The 20290-nt window shown below is 38.7% G+C and overlaps 1 protein-coding gene across 4 annotated transcripts in view; it reads right to left on the bottom strand.

Moving 5' to 3' along the window:
• Positions 1 to 705: 705 nt before the first annotated feature.
• The window catches only part of exd3 (exonuclease 3'-5' domain containing 3), a 45160-nt gene continuing 25575 nt past the window's right edge, over positions 706 to 20290 (bottom strand). Inside the window, exons 20-23 of one of the 4 annotated variants that reach the window (XM_023338716.1) lie at positions 8782 to 8849; positions 2299 to 2365; positions 2091 to 2202; positions 706 to 1891 (exon numbers count right to left, since the gene is read on the bottom strand). In XM_023338716.1, coding sequence (XP_023194484.1) covers positions 2137 to 2202; positions 2299 to 2365; positions 8782 to 8849 — 201 coding nt within the window. In that variant the 3' untranslated portion in view covers positions 706 to 1891; positions 2091 to 2136. Of the gene's footprint in view, positions 2203 to 2298; positions 2366 to 8781; positions 8850 to 20290 lie in introns of all 4 variants that reach the window. The other 3 variants (XM_023338717.1, XM_023338715.1, XM_014468995.2) reach the window with 3 other exon arrangements.

Here is a 20290-nt window from a genome sequence, read left to right on the forward strand (position 1 = left end):
CAGAATGCAGACCATATACATTTACAGAAAATATCAGAAAATCTCTAGCAGCACGAACCTCACTCTCTTTGGGCCGTTTTGGATAAAGGCTCATGTCATGCAATCACACAAATTTAAAATGAGATTAAGAAAAAGGGCAGAAAATACGAGTGGATTCTTCTGGTATGGGGAGATTTCTTCTATGAGATCCGACACATCTATTGCCAGAAACTCCCCCATGTTGGTGCTACGCCTGAAACATATCAGAAAACCTTAGAAGATCTCATCAGACTGCCCATTCTCAGTCCATCAGTCCATGTGACTTATTTTCAGAACATGGAAAATGTGAAAAAACATGCAGTTACAAGACTTACTGAAAGTGTTGCATTCCAACAGCAGTTATTTATCACACACAATTTGTAAAAAAAAACATTTAATCTAAGCAGCATTCTTCAGCGAGGAAGAAAAAAAATGATCTAATGCTAATTAATCACTGGTACATCTAGACTTGAGATGTCTAGATGTACCAATATTTAGCTTCTATTCTCCGCAGCTCAAGAACCAACTCCTTAAAAACCTGATATGGCATTTTTTGTTTAGTAATCCACCACTCCCTCTTCACCTTGTTTAAGTATGACATAACACAAATGCCATTCAAAATGGAAAAAAACAAGATAATTTACAAATTAATTAAATTCAAAAAAATGAAAATAATTTGACACAAAATAAACTTTTGAGGCTGGACAAGAACTAGTTTCTCTTCTTTTTTTACCATAATTCCTTTTATTTTTACCACCACGCAAAGTGAGCAGTATGGTCATGTCACGGCCACTAACCACAATATGCATGTTAACCAGAAACAGCCTTTTCTGTCCTACATACAAAACCTAAAGGTGGAGTTTTATAAACTCTTGTGGGACTTTAACTGGAACTGTTTTGGTCAGCCGAGACTAAGATTTGAATCTTCAGCAACAAATACTTGCGTTGCATCTTGTGTGAAACAAAAGTTATTTATTAATAACCTGCAGAGCACTTTGAAGTATGGAGGAGGATCTGTGATACTGTGTCCCAGTTTCTTTTCTAAACGCCATGTCATAAAGGACTCTTAAAAAACAGAGATAGTTTCAAATAAAAATTCAGTCTCTGCCAATGTTGGAAACATAAAATTAGCTTTCTTTCATTGTCATCTCAGTTTCTTAACTTTAATACAACAGAAAATCCTATAGCTAAAGAGAAGCGTTTCCAAGGACCGTGCATGATCTTGTCCAAAAGAGGAAACACAAAGCAATATTCATCCTTGTATTTTCTAACCTTCTCCAACAGGAGGAAGTCAAATACTTGTGACACACATGATTCATGTAATTATGTATATAGTTCTGAACTTGGGATGCTTAACTGAATAGAAACCATTAAAGGCTTGATTTTTCAATATTTTAATTTAATTTAAATCTTTAGGCCCCAATAGAAAAGTACGCTTTCTATACCTTTTAAAGTGAAAAAAAGCTTCAAATTCAAGCAAAATTCTACACATCTGATTATAAACAATCAAAAATAAAAACATTCAGATAAAAAAAAAAAACAACAACAGATGAAATAGCTAGGATTGTAAACACATCAGTCTTTGTTGCACTAATAATAATAATAAAAACAAAGAAACCGTGCCAGAATTAGTCTCCTGGCACAATTTCTAGTCAAAACTCAACAACGTGACTTAAAGGCTTGGAACTGCTGGCATTCCTTGATCAGACACAGACTGCATGAAAGATAAATACATGGACCTGAGCAGAGAACTGAATTATCAACAAATAATATAAATAAAAACTTAATACAAAATATAAAAATGAGCAGCTCTGCATCAATTGAATGGCCCGGCAACTGAGATGTGATCCTTTTCTGTTATGTGTAGGACTTCCTGGAACAAAGAGAGGACACGGCCAAAGTGAGAGCCTTCCCAGAACACCTTGCCACATCTGGTGCAGACATAGAACAGGGGTATCCTCTGCAGCAAGGCGGGGGGCACAGTGTGGAGCTGAATGGGCAACCCCCCGGGAAAGGTCATGGTGTCACGGTCCAGTCCTGAAAGGGAGGCCCAGCGACACTGAGCGGCGTACCTGGGGGGCTCAGGGGTCACGCTGGGGGTCAGGGTGTCATCGGGCCTCAACTCTTCCTGTTGACAGGATTTCTCAAGCATGTGGTCAGTGGTGTTGTGATCCTGCAGAAATCCTGAAAAAGAAAACCAGAATTAACAATTAAATTTTAAATTCCATGCAGATAATCCTAATATAAACACTAATAAATTTCCATTTGCATTTAGTATACCTTTCTCTTTGAGCATTGTTCCCATGTCAGCTCTGGGAATGGACACATATTCATCGCTGTTACAAGCCTGGATAAAAAGCAGAGCAACAGATATGAAATAGGAGAGAAAGAATCAAAACCACAGGAACACATACTGTATATGTGTTCATTTGTAAGATATTTATGAAAATTAAAAACTGGGGTCTAATTTTCATCTGTAAACTAAAAACAAACAAAAGCTAACATTTTGTCTTGAGTAAAAAATTAATTTGTACTTGAGTTTTTCTCATGAAAAATTCAGTATTAGGGTAAGATCTACCCCAATACTGTTATGTGGTCAAGTTTATTAACATTAAATAAGCTTTATTTCTTCAATTACATAAAATATTCAAACTGCTTTTAAGAGCAAATCAAGCACATAAAGGGACAATATTTTTAAACAACATAAGAAATAGAGAATACATCAGCACAATAGACAGAATATTATGAGTTTTCCTTAGTTAGTTCTTCCAGCACCAGGGATAACTTGGTGTAAAAGGATACAGTATTTCACGTATTCCTGTTGTTAATCTTTCCAAATTCAATGTATTTTGATTGTTTTGTGGGATACAAAGAGGTCTTTAAATAGTTAATTCCTATAGCTGCTGTTCAACATTTTATGAAGCTCTCAACAGGTCCAGTCCATCTTATTTATCAGAAGTGTTATTATTTAACCTGAACCTGAAGATCATACGGAAGCAGATTTTTAATCTGCTGACCTGAGGACTTTTGAGTGTGTTGTAGTTTTTATAAATAAACTGAAAACAGATTTTTCCTTTCACATTTAGAATAGTTCTTTAGATAAATTGGCTCTTTACTCAGGTTTTAATTTGGCTCATATTAAAACCTGTAATAATTACTTACAGGTTTTAATAATTAATAATTAATGATTTTTAGAAATATCATTATATTTGTGCTTAGTTCATTTAATTTTAATCCCCCTATATGAATTTATCGACCACGTTTTAAGACTACAACTATATTTCCCTCACACACATTTTATCACACACTATTTTAATTTGCTTTATTTTTTTTATCAAATTACATTCATCTTTATTTTTAGTTGAATTATTTTATTCTTCACTATTTTTAATGTCATATCAAACAACGCATAAAATTATACAATAATGATCATTACTACAATCTGAAATGTATTTACTTAGGATTTCCTCAGATAATAAAGAAAGTGTTTCCTGCTAGTATTTAATCAGGACATTTAAATGTTCATTGGTAACAAATACATAAAAATGATTATGTAAATCTATCACCTGAATTCATATTTTGTCATTATGTTTTTTATTTATTTGATGGGGCCATTTTATGGTGATAAAGTTCGTTTTCATTGACTGCAAAACAATTGTTGATGCTGCATTTTAAATAAAGTGTGACTGACTGATGCATAAGGTAAAAAAAATAAATATCTTAAGAAATGTGAAAGAAAATAAAATTACATCCATGTTTATTGAATTCTCAATAATTCTACATCAAAAAAGCAAATCATCATCACAGCTTTATCAATTTCAACCAAATTGTGGTAAAATAAAATAAAATGAAAATAATGTATGTTAATCGACTGGAGACGGTAAAATGATATGTGAGCCAAGAACTAGAAAAAAATATCACCAGCCAGTGGTTCATCTTCATTGTGTGGAACCTCAAAGAGTCGATGTAAAACTTTTTACACAGCCTGATGTAAAAGATAAATTTTCCTGCAGATTCAGCAGTAGCAGGAAGGCTCAGCTCAGCGATGTTTCTTAGCTTCAAAGCAAAGTGTCAGGCATGTTAAACTATCTGGAAGCAAGACTGCATGGCCCGCTCACTAGTGTTGACCCTTTCACGTTGATAGCAATCAGACGTTTTCCCAGGTTGTTGCTCCGGTGTGAAAGGGTGTAAGTGTTACTCAAAGATCCAGTCGGGGTGTTAGTGTGTCAGTAAAGACACCGTTTACGCCGGAGTGATTTTCACACGTTCCTGCTGGCCTGTCCTTCTTCATGGTAAAGGTCTCACTTGGTGGGACATTAGTGACCTCCTGCTTGCCGGCTCCTAACACGAACACACACTTGTCTGTGAGCCATTCTGACAGCACTTCAGTGCTAAAAGCCTTGTCAAAACACCTGAGCTCCACCCTGTAAACAGCATTCCAGTCAGGAGTGGGCAGTAAATCAAATCTGGCTCATACGAGAGATCCTTAACAGGCCCGCTTAATCCTTGTCACTCTTTACCTGGGAAAAAAAATCAGGAGCGAACCCGGAGACTACGCCCACTCAGCACAAAAGCAGGTCGTCTCCTCTGTGTGCACATGCGGAGCGGTGTTTGCCTCTGTGGTGACTGAGGTCAGGACATGAGAAAGCTGTAAGAGACAGTGGAGGTGTGGGAACAGCAGAGGTGTCTGCTTTGTATTTACTTCTCCCTTGGTGACTCCTATTTACTCTGCCTCATATCACACACAAACCAGCAAAAATGCAACCAAAAAGCTGAGAAGGGGCTCAAAAGTTGCATCACATGCGCAAATATATGGGCATGATGGCAGCGACCAGCACGACAGAGCGAGCTATTTGTTCAGCTCAAAGTTTCCCAGCTTGGAGCATGCCAGAACCTGCTCTGAACTCTGAAGGCTGAACCACAGACTGGCAGACAAACACACATCATCTCACACACGCAACCCCCATACTCTGTAACTCTTCAAAACCAAGAAAATTACAATCCTGGAGTGATTTAATACACAATTAAGTTCAGTATGAAGAGAAATTATTTTAATTTGAACTAATCACGTCTTCTTAGTCATTTTAAAAGACACCTGCAAATAAAGAGTGGTTACAGCTGGTGTTGGTATTTAGCATTTTACATGCTTTAGTCAAATTTAGGACTTTTAAAATTATTTTTCAACTGAACACAAACTAGAGTGACTTAATAGATTTTAACTTACTCAAACCTGCAGTATGTAATGTTTATAAACAATATGATTTTTTTTTTTACACATTTGTTAAAACCATCAGTTGGTCCTGACAGTATGAGACAGATAATCTGTAAAAGAAAAAAAATCAAACTCCTCTGCCTTCTCCCTGTGGTCCATCTGTAATCTGCAGAAATGCGCAGCTGTGTCAGAAACAACTAATTAGAGTCAGGAGGACTTGGCGCTGTCAATCACCCCGAGTACACGATGCTCACAACCTCTCCATTGCTCTCTGCTGCACTACAGCTAGTTCCCCACAATGAAGCCTGTCACAAATGCACAGGCTATTAATTAAGCATGACCTTTGGTGATTGAGAATTAACAGTTCCCTGTTCATCTGCTATTGATGTGTTTCTAGTTGTTTCTCTGCCGTTAGCACATTGAGCAAAACATACATGTAGCTGATTAGCAACATTAAGGCGTTCCTGCTGGCTCTGGTATGGTAGGATGCCAGTAGGCAGAGGAGCTCAATTGTCTGTTTTTTTTATTTACAGATTATTTGTCTCATGTTATACTATCACAACACGGTGATAGTTTTAAGAAACATGAAAAAAAAATTATAAAAAGGTACATGCTGGAGCTTTAACAGGAAAGAATAAGCCATCATAAATATTAAATAAACTAAATTAAGAATAAACTAAGTTGAAATGTATAGACTCTGGGACTTGTTTTTACAGCCCTAACTTCATAGTTGTTTTAGAAAATCCAGGTCAAACCTTTTCAAATATAGTTTCTCTCATGATGAAGAAGCTGGTAGTCAATAATATGAAAAAGATTTTACATGCAATAAGACAGTTTTGTCAGTAGAAATGGACAGAAGCAATGAATAAGCAAATGCATACATGTAAGCCGTAATAGAATATAATTTAAGAGTCTGGAAAATCTGCCCATATGTGAGGCTTTTAAAGGCCCAGACTTGGGAACATTAAACCTGAGACCCAATACAAAACCCTGGTGGACTACTTACAGAGTTTCGGTCTGGTCCAAACATGCAGCTGCTATGAGATGGCACATTAAAACACACATTGTTTTCTTCTATGTAGCTTTAGGAAAACCTGAGCTGACAGATTTGTCAAACCTATTTACAAAAAAAGTCAAACTTTGGATGTCTTCACATACTTCAGATTATGTCTGAAACCAACATGTGGCTTTAGTTTGTCGGTCCTGACACGACTAATAGAAGTGATGGCTCCATGTTCTCCAAGTGCATGTGTCCCCTGAATCACTCTTTATTCATAGAAACTAAGCTATATTACTTATGGCTTTAATTTAGTATTATTAGTATAACATAAGGAGTACTCAATGTCTTTCCATTTCTGCTTTAAAATATATTACACATTTTTTGCTTCTTCAGCAAGTCACAGTATAGTCATACTGTGACTAATGTGTGATGCTGAGTCTAAATAGATAGAAGTTGATCAAAAAAAGAGGGAAAAAAGGGGGATAAATGAAAGGAGACAGAAAAAGTAGGGGGTGGGTGATTATTTCCCCCCTAACGTGCTCAAACAGACAGACACACACACTCTCTCTCTGCACTGTAGGCAGCTCCCATGGGAAAATCCTCCACCAATCTCCAAAGGCGGTGCTCCATTGGTCACATGGTTTAACCAACCAATCAGGAGCTGGAAAACCGATTCAAACTGTGGTTAGTCAGGTAAGGGGCAGCGTGGGAACCGGTGGGAAGAAGAGGGGAGCGAAAAAAAATGCACCTCTATTTCCTTGGAAATCTCCCTCAACTTCTGTTTGTATGCAAATTTTAAGCACAGAGAGGTTTAAAAAATGCATACCACAACACAACATAAAAGGTTACGTTGCAGTATAAAACATAATGTTTTTTTCTAGAAACTGCAACTGTGCTGCCAGGAAAGCAAAGGACAAAAACGTAAAAAAAATAAATAAATCAATTAAAGGTTGTTCCCATGAGCTCATGTCTGGGAAACTGTGCCATCACTGATTTATTCTGCTGAGGAGACAGAAAATTCTGCTGATGCAGTGAAATCATTGAGATTTACAAGCCCTACCGAGACAGGCATCACTTCATTGTCCAGCAAGGAGCTGTTGCTGTTGCTTCTTCATATTGGGCAGAAGAGCACTTCAAATTTTAAAATAGCACAGTAGTGTTGCAGAGTCAGCAGCGACAAAAGCTTTTGTTATTTCTACTGAGGTGCCTCCTTTTAGTTACAGTAGGGATGGGCTGCTTCTGGTACCAAGCTATACAGAGTGGAATCATTTCATTTGAGTTGAAACACAGAGATGCAAATTAGAAACACATGATGTACAGAATTTACTTCTTGGTGTTGTCTGCATCACTGGGAAATAAAGATCAGATTGATCTGCTACCAGCTGATACAGAAATTGAGGAATTCAGTGTATGAATTTATGAGAATCATTTTAAGATAGAATAACTTATCATTGCTGGTGACAATTAAGTTTTTTATGTATATTTTGTTTCTACTTGTATTTTTTTTTAGCACTTTTTGTACAATAACATATTTAAAAACATAGATTGTCAGTTTTTAAAAGGACACATCAGCATGATGATATCAGAGAAAATGTTGTGTTGTGTTTACTGTTCTGCAAAGTGCAACAGATACAGTTTTTGAATGTTAAACTGAATTAAATACTGCCCAAAAAATTACATTTTATGAGCAGCCATAAAAATGGTTTGCATAAGGATGTCTACTAATGAGATGGTGTTTGTATTGTTTTTCTCCCTCTCATTGTTTAACCTTTTTAAACAGTGAGAGAAAAAAAAAGACAAATGTCCATAGTTATCTAGTATCTATAGTGTTCTGGTTGATAACCTGTTTTAGTTTTTACAGCTCCTATGGGATGTTCTCTAAGTTTTTTTAGGATCTAAAAGTAACTCAAAGACAGAAGCTCTGCGAACTTGCGACAGGATAACCGACCACAAAGCCTTTTTGATGGATTTAGAGACCCAAAGCCAGATCAGATTTCTGATCCCATAAAGAAACGTTTGTAGAATTACAACTATCCATTATTCATACAAACAGCATTGGAAGAAATAAAGAAACCTTAAAAAGTAAAATGAGAAAAAGATTTCTCTTTAGTGAGAGATTAGATCATGAAATATACCCCATAAATATCTTTTCAATATAAATTCCTCCTGAAGGTGTAGTTTCCTTACAGCTACAGGTCAATTTTAATTAGAGCAGGAAACTGAAGGAGATAGCGAAATGACCCCGAATGCACTTTCCCACAGCATCCTAGTGGTATCTGGTCTGTATCTCAACCTGACAGTCTGAGGTAATTACTAACTGTTAACTAATCACTACAAACTGACCTCATTGCAACCTAAACTTGGACCACAGTGGAGCCTGTCTGGGCTTGACATCACACACACCTTCATCTGACACACCTCACTCACACACTTACAAACACTCAGATACCTATCAGTAACTCGGAAGATGCACACAAAAAAATCAGCATGTAGCTCTTACAGGAAAGTTGCACACCCTTCCCTGTCTGACTCATGCACCCAGTCATCTCACCTGTATGAAGCAGTCATTTCTTTCCGGCTTCTCCCAGGGAAACAAGTCACCAAGAAGAGCCTAAGGGACTAAGTATGCATTTTATTACAACAATTATCTAATTATTCTCAAGTGTAAAGAAGGCACTACAAATTTAACGAGCATAATTTCATTTCAGCTAAGACATACTGTAGTTCTTCAATGAAGATGTTTTCTTTTTTTAAATTATTAATTAAACTACACTTATGTCCTTTATGAGGACACAATTTTTCCCAATAACAGTATATTTTAAGAAGTAATAAACAAAAATATGCCAACATTTATTTTTATTAAAAATAAAATTCCCTATTTCCCAGCAATGGCAACATGAAGCCTACATCTAACAATGCAGTCTACTATATAATGCCATGATCAGACATTACAAAAGATAAACCATCTCTTTATGTGCATATTAAATGTGTGCTACTAATTTAACCAAAACCCATAAATATCAGTTGGACAGTCTAAAGTGAAAAAAATTAATTGAATAACAATAAATTAAAAAATGATACAGGAAAAATAAAAAAAAATGAGAAAAAATGCTGTACTTCTAAACACACTAATATCTTAACATACACACTTGTTTTGTACTTAATCATTAGCTTCCAAAAAAGACAACAAAACAAAAAGACTAACTCTCTAACAACAGGTAAAGAAATGTTCAACATTTTTCACATTTCTTGCACATGTTTTTTTCTGTACAGTCATTTCACCTCTTAAACTATCTGCTCACCTCTTGCTCTTTGCTTTACTACTCAACCATACTTCCTGCTCTCTTTTAGCCTCAACTTTTTTGTTTGTTCTTCTCTCCCAGTACATAATTCTGGTGCTTACCGACTCAGTCATGAAGAGGATAAGAGTCAAACCTTGGTAAATAACAGTCTAGCCATGACACAAATAGAAGCAATGCTCTCTCCTGGCTGGACATGCTTGGTTTATTCTGTTTTTTACACACTCAACTTTCAACCTTAACCTCTATTGCTCCTTGAATCTCCAGTTAAACCTTTGTCTTCTCTCTTCTGTCTTTCTTTAAGCTCCATCTACCCACTCTGTGTTTTTTTTCAGTGTCTTTTATCTGGCTGTCCCCTCACCTCTAACCTCTTTTTTCCCTTACAAAAGTGCTTATTTTTTCAGTACTCATGAGACACCAGTTAGAAGAGGCTCCTCTAAGACAAACACTTCACAAAACCAGAGGTGAAGTGACCTGCTGAAAATTAAACTCACTCAAAAATTATTCTAAAAACACAAAAACAACTAATTAAAAAAAAAAAAAAAAAAAAAATGCGATTAAATTATTATCTTATATTAGCAGATCTTATTTAGGTTTTGCTTGTTATTCCATTAATACAAAATAAATGTGTGCATGTATAAAATACTCAAAAAAAAGGCAATTTGGGAAGATAAAATACCTAGACACCATATGCTTTGCCACGCTATTGTTTGGCCAGCTATGAAGGCAGATATGATTAGTGGCGTCCCAAGAATTTGCAATTTCAGCTGTTTTTGTGATCGCTATCTCCTGTGAATCCTGGCTATATTAGACATGCACAATATATGGAATTAGGAATGCAATATCAGTGTTTACAATATCACAACTGCAACAGACGACTTGGATGTAATTTTCCCTGGGATATCATATCTTAAGTGCCATGCCTGCATGTTTACACCTGATGTTTTTGGAGTCAAGATGCAACAGCTCAAAACGACTGGCGGCATTGTGATAAAGAAAAAGGAAAGAAAAAAAAGTTAACTGTAGTCATCATTGCAATACTATCAGCAATAGTATCACAATGACATGTTGACCTGATACTGTACAATAATACTACATAGCACAGCTAAGAAAATAGGAACCAGATGTTTACAAACACTGCACGGAAAGACAGGTAAAGATATTTTCTCACTCACTGACATCAAATCAGAGGGTTGTTTAAAATCTAAAATTAAATATATTTTCTGGTACGGCTGTGTACCAGACCAAAAGGGCTGGACCGAGAATTTGTTAGTGTTTATTGGCTTCTGTTCAGCAGGTTGGCACCATGTAAATTACAACAATTTTTGTAGTCATGCTGTGACAGACACTCAACATAAAAAATGCATTGTGTTGAGTGAGAAAATTGCTTCAGTCTCCTTTTCTGATTAGGTGCTTTCTCAGTGGTAGTAAAAAGAACAATTAAAATGCAGACTGTCCATTCAACTGTCAGTTACCATTTGCTTTATCTAAATGGCTTTCCTGCTTGCCTGAACAATATAAGTCTTACTCATGTTCCTACACAACAAACAGCCTAAATAAACCAATTTTTCCCATGCTTTCACTGCAGCCAATCAACCAACCATTACAACATCCACGACTTTCTTGGACAAGCGCTAACACTTCTCAAACTGTCACAACACCCACACACTCAAACTGAAATTCCACCCATCGAACGAATCAGCTCAAGCTGACTCTGCGGGCGCATGCCTCGTCATGGGAGAGCCACAGGCAGATTCTGTCGCTCAACCTTTATCACTGCTGCTGCATACTTCACCCTTCCAGGTCTCCTCCTTCCCCCTCCTTTCACTTCTTTTTTTCAAATGTCTTGCTGATGTGAAGGCATGCAGGGAATGTTATTGTAATTCAGAGTGATTCATTCAGGACTGTAAATATTGACAGGGGTGGCCGCTGCTGCTGGTCTGTTCGCTCCGGAAGAGCAACGAGAGAACAGAGATGAAGCAACTCTCCCACATGGCTTTTTGACAGAAAAAGTGTCAATGTTAGAGAGCGATACCACCAAGTCAGTTTGTAAAGTCGCTCTGCCGGTCCGCTGATTAAGTAGTTAGTACCAGCATAGGTTTGTACTTCCAAATAAGAGTTTGAGAAGTGCCAAGTAAAGCAGCTGAAAGTGCAGTATTACTGAAACTAACCATAATGGAGATCAACATATAATGTAAAATAATTAGGATTTGAATGAAATCCTTGGAAATAAAGAGGCAAAAATAGAACTGTACTTAACAATTATAACTACAATGATTTCTGAAGTGATTTCACAGTGTTATACACAGTGTCTTCTAACCTGTTTTTTACTGTGTTGCAATCTAAAGCAAAGATGCAAAGTCAAATGGGAATGGCTTTCCATGATAAAATGGGAGGCTTTGCATCTACAAAAGCAGGATCCTGCTTAAGAGAAATGATCATAAAAAGACCTCAAGATATCCATTAATAGCCAATTAGTCATGGTAACAGTAGTAGTTGCAGAAGAAACAAGTGGCAATTGTTAACATGACTGGTTGCTATACTGACATGCAGCACACTGAACAGCCAGTTTCTTTAACAATGACCTATAGAGGCTTACATTTCATGACATTTCTTTATTAAAAACATTGTATTAGTCTTATGCAATATTATAATATTCAAATAAAGTGATTTTTTTTTAGATTTTATTAGCTAATCATTGAAATGGACAGAAATAAATGCATCAGATATTAAATTAAATGTGTAATGAATGTGTGAAATACAACTTTCAGTTTCTGAATTGACACTCTCATTTATCTGGATGCACCGGTAAAATAGGGACCGTAAATGGAATTTGATATCATCAGATCACTTGGGATACATGTTAATGCAAAACACTAAGTTTGTTCAGGATGGTCAACTTTTAATGAGACTGTGAAACACAAATGTTCAAGCTGCATGAGAACATGGTTGGACAAATTGAGAGCTATAATTTATTCACAGTCATATCCAACAGCCTTATTAGGATGTGTACAACTCAGAAGACCGCCTATTGTAAAGTTAGACAAGAGCATCAAAAGAGGAAAAAGGGCATGGGGTTAAGTGGTAATAATGATACTGGATAAGTCACCACCATGTGTGTGGCTGTGTGAATTCAAACTCACATCAAAGTGTCTCTGGGAGCCTTGTTCATGTCAACAGGAGATGCAGGAGAGGCTCATGGCATTAGAAAAGCAGGGAGGTGGGGGGTTCAAAAGGAAGTGGTACAAGATAGAGAACAAAGGCGTAAGAGAGACTAGACTGAGGGGTTAAGGAGGAGTGGGCTGGGGATGAGAGGTTGGGGTGTATGGGTACAGGGACAAGGGTGGAGGGGACTCAAGCTGAAGGGGTTCATCTGTGGTGTGAGTGCAGTGAAGTATAGCCAAGAGAGAGGACGAAGGAGAGAATGTCGCTCAACCCTTCCTTTACTTCCTCTCCGCCGTCCCCTGCCCTTCTTCCATCTCTGCACCCTTTCTGCGACTGGCCCCAGTGAATTCCCTAGGGCCAGGGGCAGTCCCCTTTCAGTCTCCAGTGACACAGTAATTAGAAGTGTGGGAACTGAATCCATCCCTCGTTCGTAGCCCCGGACTCCCTCCCTCCCTCTCACCCTCGCTCGTTTTCACTCTCCTTTTTGCTGGCCCTCGCCCACCCCCTAACCAACTTGCGGTTTCCCCCCCTCCCCTCCACTTCCTCTGCCACCTCAATTTTTGCACCACACCTAAGTTTTGTATCTCAGGAAGTGGCATCAAACATTACAAAATGTTTCACATGGGGTTCATAGCATTTTCACATCAATCATGTCTGCATGTTGTCAATCTAAAATAAAGAATTGCATCGCTGCCAAAGTCAATTAAAAATCGACCTAAACCCCATATTGGCTAAATCCTCACTAGCCACCTGTGACGTTGATGGGAGCTGCACATCACACACTCTCACACACACTCCATCCCTTGCCCCCCTCTACCCCCATTCAGCGTCTCTCCCACCACCCCTACAGTCACATAGGCCCCCTATCTCTTCGAACAGAGCGATGCTGTCTCTCCCGCTCTGTCAAGCCCCACCACCATCACCCCGACCCCCTCCCCAACCCCAATCGCTATCTCTGTGGCGATAACCATGGGAACAGCAGCACTGTGGGAACAGGCCACCAGTTGACCAAAATAGACAGCAGGAAAATGGAGGGAAAGAAATAAAGAAAGAAAAGGGCTTCCTGCGTCTGAGGAGGCCTGTGAGAGAGACCGCTTGTGTGGGTAGGAGGTCTATGGGATCACTGGGACAGGCAGGTACTCAGGCGCTTTGCTCACCTCTAGATTCCATCGGCAACAAAGAGGGATGCCGGGTGGCTTGAACTGTGACATTGAGTAATTAACAGAGATGCAGGCCTGATTCTTGCTGGTGGGACATGCTTGCAGCTTGTCTTCTCACTCACATACAAACACTTAAAAAAAAATCCCACAGTTACTAGATAGCACTGTCCCATGCGAAAAAGGGCTACACCCTTACCACAGACACGCACACCCAAACACCGTAGTAATATTACACCATCACACACCCACAGCCATAAACCTCGAAAAGATGTGCACATGAAAGGATTCAGTCCCATGAAATCTATGATGACTGGATTGGTCAAGAAATGCTGTGGAGATCATCCTCAACACAACAAACTGCTTTCTAATATTGAGTAAACATCTAAAATTTGGATTCCAACCAGCGTTATGTCATCTACCACAAGTTCTCTTTCATTATGTTTTTCTTGTTGCTGGTTGGTCAGCACTTGAGCAAATAAACTATTAATAGAAGCAATCACAAAATATTTTATTTGGTGCTGTTTTTAGGAATAGGATATTCCTTTTAAGATGAGAATGTCTCATTTGTATTCAGCAATCTTTACTCTGATACCCCTAAATAAAATCCGGAACAACCAACTATTACTTATTCAACAGTGAGTGTCTTTTTGATTTACTCTCAGCATAAATCCACTTTTCTATGAAGGTATTAGAGATCTGCTAGTGAACAAATTGAAGTTTATGTCCAACATACACAATGCAAGCAGAGTTTAGATTTATGGCCCAAAACAAGCAACATTTAAAAACGGGAGAAGAAACACTGTTTTCTCAAATTATGCTAAAAAAAAACAAAAAAGTAAAACTTTAGTTAAAGTGATATTTCGGGTTCACTTTGGACTCAAGTCTATAATCAAAGTGAATTTAGTTGAGTCAGATGGGGCCAGTCTACAGGCTCAGGTAGGGATGGGTCGGACTTTTTAGCCTTAATTGAAACTCTACAATGAACCTCACCTTAAACACTGGTGGTGGCAGTATCATGCAGCAGGAAAGCTTTTCTTCAGGTACAGAACTTAGGATCTGACTCTAGCTAAATATAAGAGAATCCTCAAAGAACACAGCAAAGTAATCCTTAACATACAGCCGGAGCTAGAATGGAATGGATTTTCTCTTTCTGTTCATAGATCCTCTCCATCTAATCTGACTGAACATGGAAAATTTCACCAAAACAACCCATTTCACCAAAAATATGTCATTCTTTAGATGAGTAAAGCATATAGACTTCAAGAGGCTTGCAGCCATTATTGGAAATGTGCTTATAAAAAGTACCCTTTTTTTCCCACTTGACCTGTCTCATAAAAGTAATTAAAATACCCTTAAGTTTTTGGGTGTCATATGACAACATGCAAAATAATCTTACAGGTGTATGAATACTTCTGTAAGGTTCTGTACATCTTTATTGTTACAAATACTTTTCCTAATCAAATACATGCTACCAAGAACATGAAGTCTCACTGAAGGACACTTGAACATGGGAAGATGCAAAGGATCAATCAACTGACCTTCCGCTTGACTCCTCTACCTCCTGGGCCACAGCAGCCCAATTCATCAAGATTGCTTGTACAGCACTTGGTATTTACTTTTATTTGGTCCACAGATAATCCTTGCAGTCTCCAGAGAGTACGCACACACAAATGGATGCATGCAAACCCCCTCAGACTGCACGGCTTCAGTTAAAACACTGGGATAAAGTTCCGATGAGAAAGATTAGACTCTTACTTCCAAGAGATGGAGGAAGAAATAGAGAAAAGACGCAAGCAGTGCATCATCTGCCTCTTTTTTTTTCAGAAACCTAGTCAGTCAAATTTTCCACTCTATTTATATTCTGGACTTCAGTTGGCTTGACATGCAAATGAAGTCATGGACATATCCCTGTAAAGTTTTTTATGTTTCCACTTTAATCTTTGAGTTCAGCTGTGCTCGTTGTGAATCACTTTTCTCTGTTTTTTCTCGGTTGCATTTATTCTGTTCTTGTTTGATTTCTATCAAGACATCTAATCAGTGATCCGCCACCCTAACCTATATGGTTTCCTTTATTTTAAATGTTTTTTTTTTTTAAAAAAAAAAAGGTCTTTCCCAGGGCCAAGCACCATGACCTCTTCAGCCTTGTACCCCTTTGCTCCCAGGGGTGAGGGGAGGAGGGGTTGTGCCTCTGACTATTCCCACCCCACAGGGACTTTCACTTTAATCTGACTTGAGAGCAAGAAATGAGAAACGGAGTACAAAAAAAGATAACGTGCGCCCAATAAGCATTAGTGCTTATTGGGTGATCAGAAGCATGCAAAACAAACCTAGATTGCATCACATCACACAAACTGAGCTTGAAGGGGAACCAAAGCAAGACATAACCTAGCATGTTAGGTATGAACTAGGTGCACATTCCAAAAACCTCAGTTCCACACACAGAAACAGATCACACTTGCAAAACTATGTACACAATGTGTACGGATCTACATTCAGTGCTGTAAGCACACCCAGACACGCAGATAGCAGTCACAGTTTTGCTCATGAGAAACAAGTAAGAGCAAAACATTGCAGGAGCATCAGCTCTGAACAACACCCAGTCACACAGAATTCTGCGGTTCAGCTCATAGACCACAAACTCTGAGGGGGGTTACCATATATTATCTCTGTCTACATGAAGTTTAGATTTGTTAACTCATTCTCACAAACATCAAGCTCGCACTTTCATACAGCCTGCATGTACTGTATGTTGAGTACAGTTATGTTTACTGTGTCAAAGGTATGTAGGTCAGTAATTTCTGTTCATGTGGGAGCAGGTTTAACATGACAGCCTATAATACAGAAGGTGTGAATCGGGTCATGATTTAATTAAATGCATTATCATAGATCTGTTTGCTGTCATAACTTTCACTGGTACCCTCCTACCAGTCCAAAACTGGAAACACAACTCCGGAAGACAGATGCAACCACAGGACTTAAACATCCTAACTCCTTCGTGACAATAAGCACAGACAATAGACCACACACATTCATCATGCAGGGAGACAGCAATCATGAGCCCAACTGTAACTGAAATTATGAAGTTCGTAACCTAACATTAGGAAAACACAGCAGGAGTAGGGGAGGATGAGATAATTTACCCCCAACAGCTTCTTAACACCAAGGGGGGATGTTTTTACTATAAGCAAAGTCAAGGACAGAGTGTCTCTCCTTGTGTTGTGTCAATTACAAACCACAACTCTTTCATTTTGCATAGTGAAAATTATTGCAAGATATGGTTTTGCATCTCAAATTCTTTAAAGTTTGGTAAATTTGGGGCAAATAAATGTCAACGCAAGGCTATAAAATTGTACAAATCAGAACACATCCTCCAAAGTAGTCTATCAAGTCATGTGACTTTCAAAAACATAAAAATGTCAAACTTTCAAATTAAATGTGAATGCTGGTCTACAAGTTGTTTTTTTACATTGAGCATGCATATTTTACTACTCTTATTTTCTATGGAAGTATATTCAGTGTTTATCGACAAAAGATGAGCAGTCATCTTCTTTGCTGCTTTATCATGTTGTACTTTTTCAGGTTTGTTTTTTTTTATCCAGACTTTCAGTAGTCAGTAGTCAAAACTGGTATTTGTTGGTCTAAGCTTTATAAATAAGAGTACAGAAATCAGATGTCTGATTTGTGCAGCTCTACAGTACTTCTTTAATTCTATTTCTTGTCTCCTATTCACATTCTCTTTTCCCTTAGTATTATGCTTTTATACATGTAAATCATGCTTAGGTTTGGGTATGATAAACAACATAAGATCAGCTCAACAGTGCTCAATCACAGGCATGAAAAAGTTACAATTTTCTTAAAAGTAAATGCAAAAGGCCATGTGCGACTTTGTCAAGCAATCATTTAATTACCTACCTCCCCCAAATCCCTCATCTGTGGAACATTTTAATAAAAATATCTGAGTAAAAAAAATGTATTACATTTGAGCAAGAACAGCTGCCTAAAGCACATGAATGCATGGTAGGAGTTACTTTATCTACTAAAGTGGGCTCGTGTGCCAGAGTTGTGATAATAACAGCCCTAAACCTCCCAGCTATTTCTCTCTGGCAGGTATTAGCCCAGCTGACATGAGTTCTTCATCATCCTCAGGCGAGTGCAGCATGGGGCAGAATGAGCTTGAAAGTCTCGCTTATAGTGTGGTGGGTGCAGAGTGTGGGAGAATGATCTACGATTCACGAAGCTGAAAAGACCAAAGATCACATTTCACTATCGCAAGGGAAACCATTAAACCATGACCACAGACACAATGAGAATCATACCAGCAGTTTCTGGGAGAGAAAAGCATGATGGTGTGGATTTGTTCTCACAACATTTCTAAAGCGTTACCTTTTTTCATTTCAATTTAAATCGATAGAGATGCACAAAACACGTGCGTTCAATCTGAAGTCACTGACCTACTTTTTTCACCTTCAGAAAAACCGACATGAGTAGTTTTTATGATGCAAAAATAATACTGTAGGATTGTGTTTCTGTGTGGTATTGTAGTCATTAGCTGACCCAAGGTTTGTTATTATACTGCAAAGAATTCAACCTCCCTTAGGGGACTGTTTGAAGCATAGGGCAATCACTCACAGCAGAATAGTCTGGCTGCGCAGCTACCGTGCTCGGCAAAACATGAGAAACTTCCTCTTTCTCTGGTATGTTTGAGAGGAAGGCATCAGTAAGTGGTTCCCTCTCCCTGAGCGGCAGGGGAAAGTAGACCCTCTCGAGTGCCTCTTGGCTTCCCCACCTCCCCCATGAGCCAATATCCCAGTCAGACAGAGGGAGACACACACACACATACACCCCCACACACACTTGCTCTCAGACACACAGTGTGGTTTCTCCTCTGGAGGGGAACATAAACAGGGCTCTCTGTCTGCAAGTGGAGATCTAGTTCTCATGACATCACCACCAAGCAGGAATGCTGCGCTCTGCCACGTCAAAGCCCTTGCCGCACACACACACTCTCTAACACATGTTAAGTGATTTATACACGTCCACATTTTTCCACATAACGGAGTGAACAATGCAGGCTCATAGATGTATTTTTACCACTTTAAGAAATGTCTTGCCATTTTAATTTCTCTCTGCCCAGATTTTGTTCCCCTGCATCTCCCTTTGCAAACATTATAACTCTGTCTTGCTCATTCTCTTCTCACCCTTTCATATCAGTGCAGCCTCTGCAGTTCACAGTGTCAGACCACACACAAAAACCTCCCAAACACTGATAATGTATGAGAGAGAACTAGAATAAGAATAAGAGCTCAAACCAAGAGAATAAAGCTTTATCTGCTATGAGAAACTTTTTGTATACTGTATTTCTGTGTTTGGGTGGTGGTGGCGGTGGTGGCGGTGGAGGCGGCGGTAGTGGTACTGTGTATGGGAAATTACGCACTACTTCATTGTATTGGTGTTTGGAGGAAAAGCCCTATTGAAGCTCTCTACTTCCTTTTCACCTCTCTTCCTCTGCCAAACTCTCATCCCTTCCACATCCCTCCATCACTTCCTGCTTTATGCCACACTTTCCTTGCAGCTTTGCCCCTTTGCATCCCACCTTTTTCTTCCCCACTTCACCATCTTTTTCCCAGTTTCTCCCCCTATCGTTTTGTTTGTTCTCTCTTGATTCTCTGAGGCGATTGGGGAAAGCAGGGACAGGAAGCAGCTTGGTTCTTAGACAATGGAACACATCAAAATCAAAAAGCAGCACCAACCTCACCAACTTTTCACACACACACATACACGCAAACACAGCAAGACAAACAGGACATTCCAGCTGCCGGCTGCACCGGATTCCTCGCTTTGGCTAATCTGAAACGGAGAGTGAGACAGGGAGTGGAGCGGAGCGGAACAGCGAGGCCGGGTGAGAACCGGGAGCGAGGGAGAGCGGCAAAGATGGAAAGTGAGAAGGCCAAATAAAGGAAGAGGAGAAGAAACTGATACAGTTGGGTGAAAGAAGCGTTGAACTTGCACTGAGATCTTAAAAAGGAAAGGCGCTTAGAGAAGGATTCCCTTAAAAGCTGTGTTATTTCATCATTCAATTTAAATAATTTCAAAATACTTAATTAATCCCAAAGGGAATCTAAATGTTGTAGTAACTCATATCATTCAAGCATTTTCAAAAAGTCTTTGTGAATGGAGATGCCTACCCTGGCCATAGCCTTCCTATGCTATTCCACTTGTTTCTCATCTCCCTTCTGTCCTCCATCTGGGATTTCTCCCGTTGAGCTCAATTAACCAGGCATTAATTGAGCCAATCAGTGAACAGGAGGAGTTGTGAACGTTTGTCAATTTTCTGTGCTGTTTTAAGAATTGTAGTCTGCCGATATAATGGGTAGTTTGGCAATGGCAGCAGAGGAAGCCAATGAGTCTATGTTGGCCACACTTCCAAATGGCTAAC

This window comes from Xiphophorus maculatus, chromosome 8 (genome assembly GCF_002775205.1).
Source record: "Xiphophorus maculatus strain JP 163 A chromosome 8, X_maculatus-5.0-male, whole genome shotgun sequence".
In the NCBI taxonomy this organism is placed as follows: Eukaryota; Metazoa; Chordata; class Actinopteri; order Cyprinodontiformes; family Poeciliidae; genus Xiphophorus; species Xiphophorus maculatus.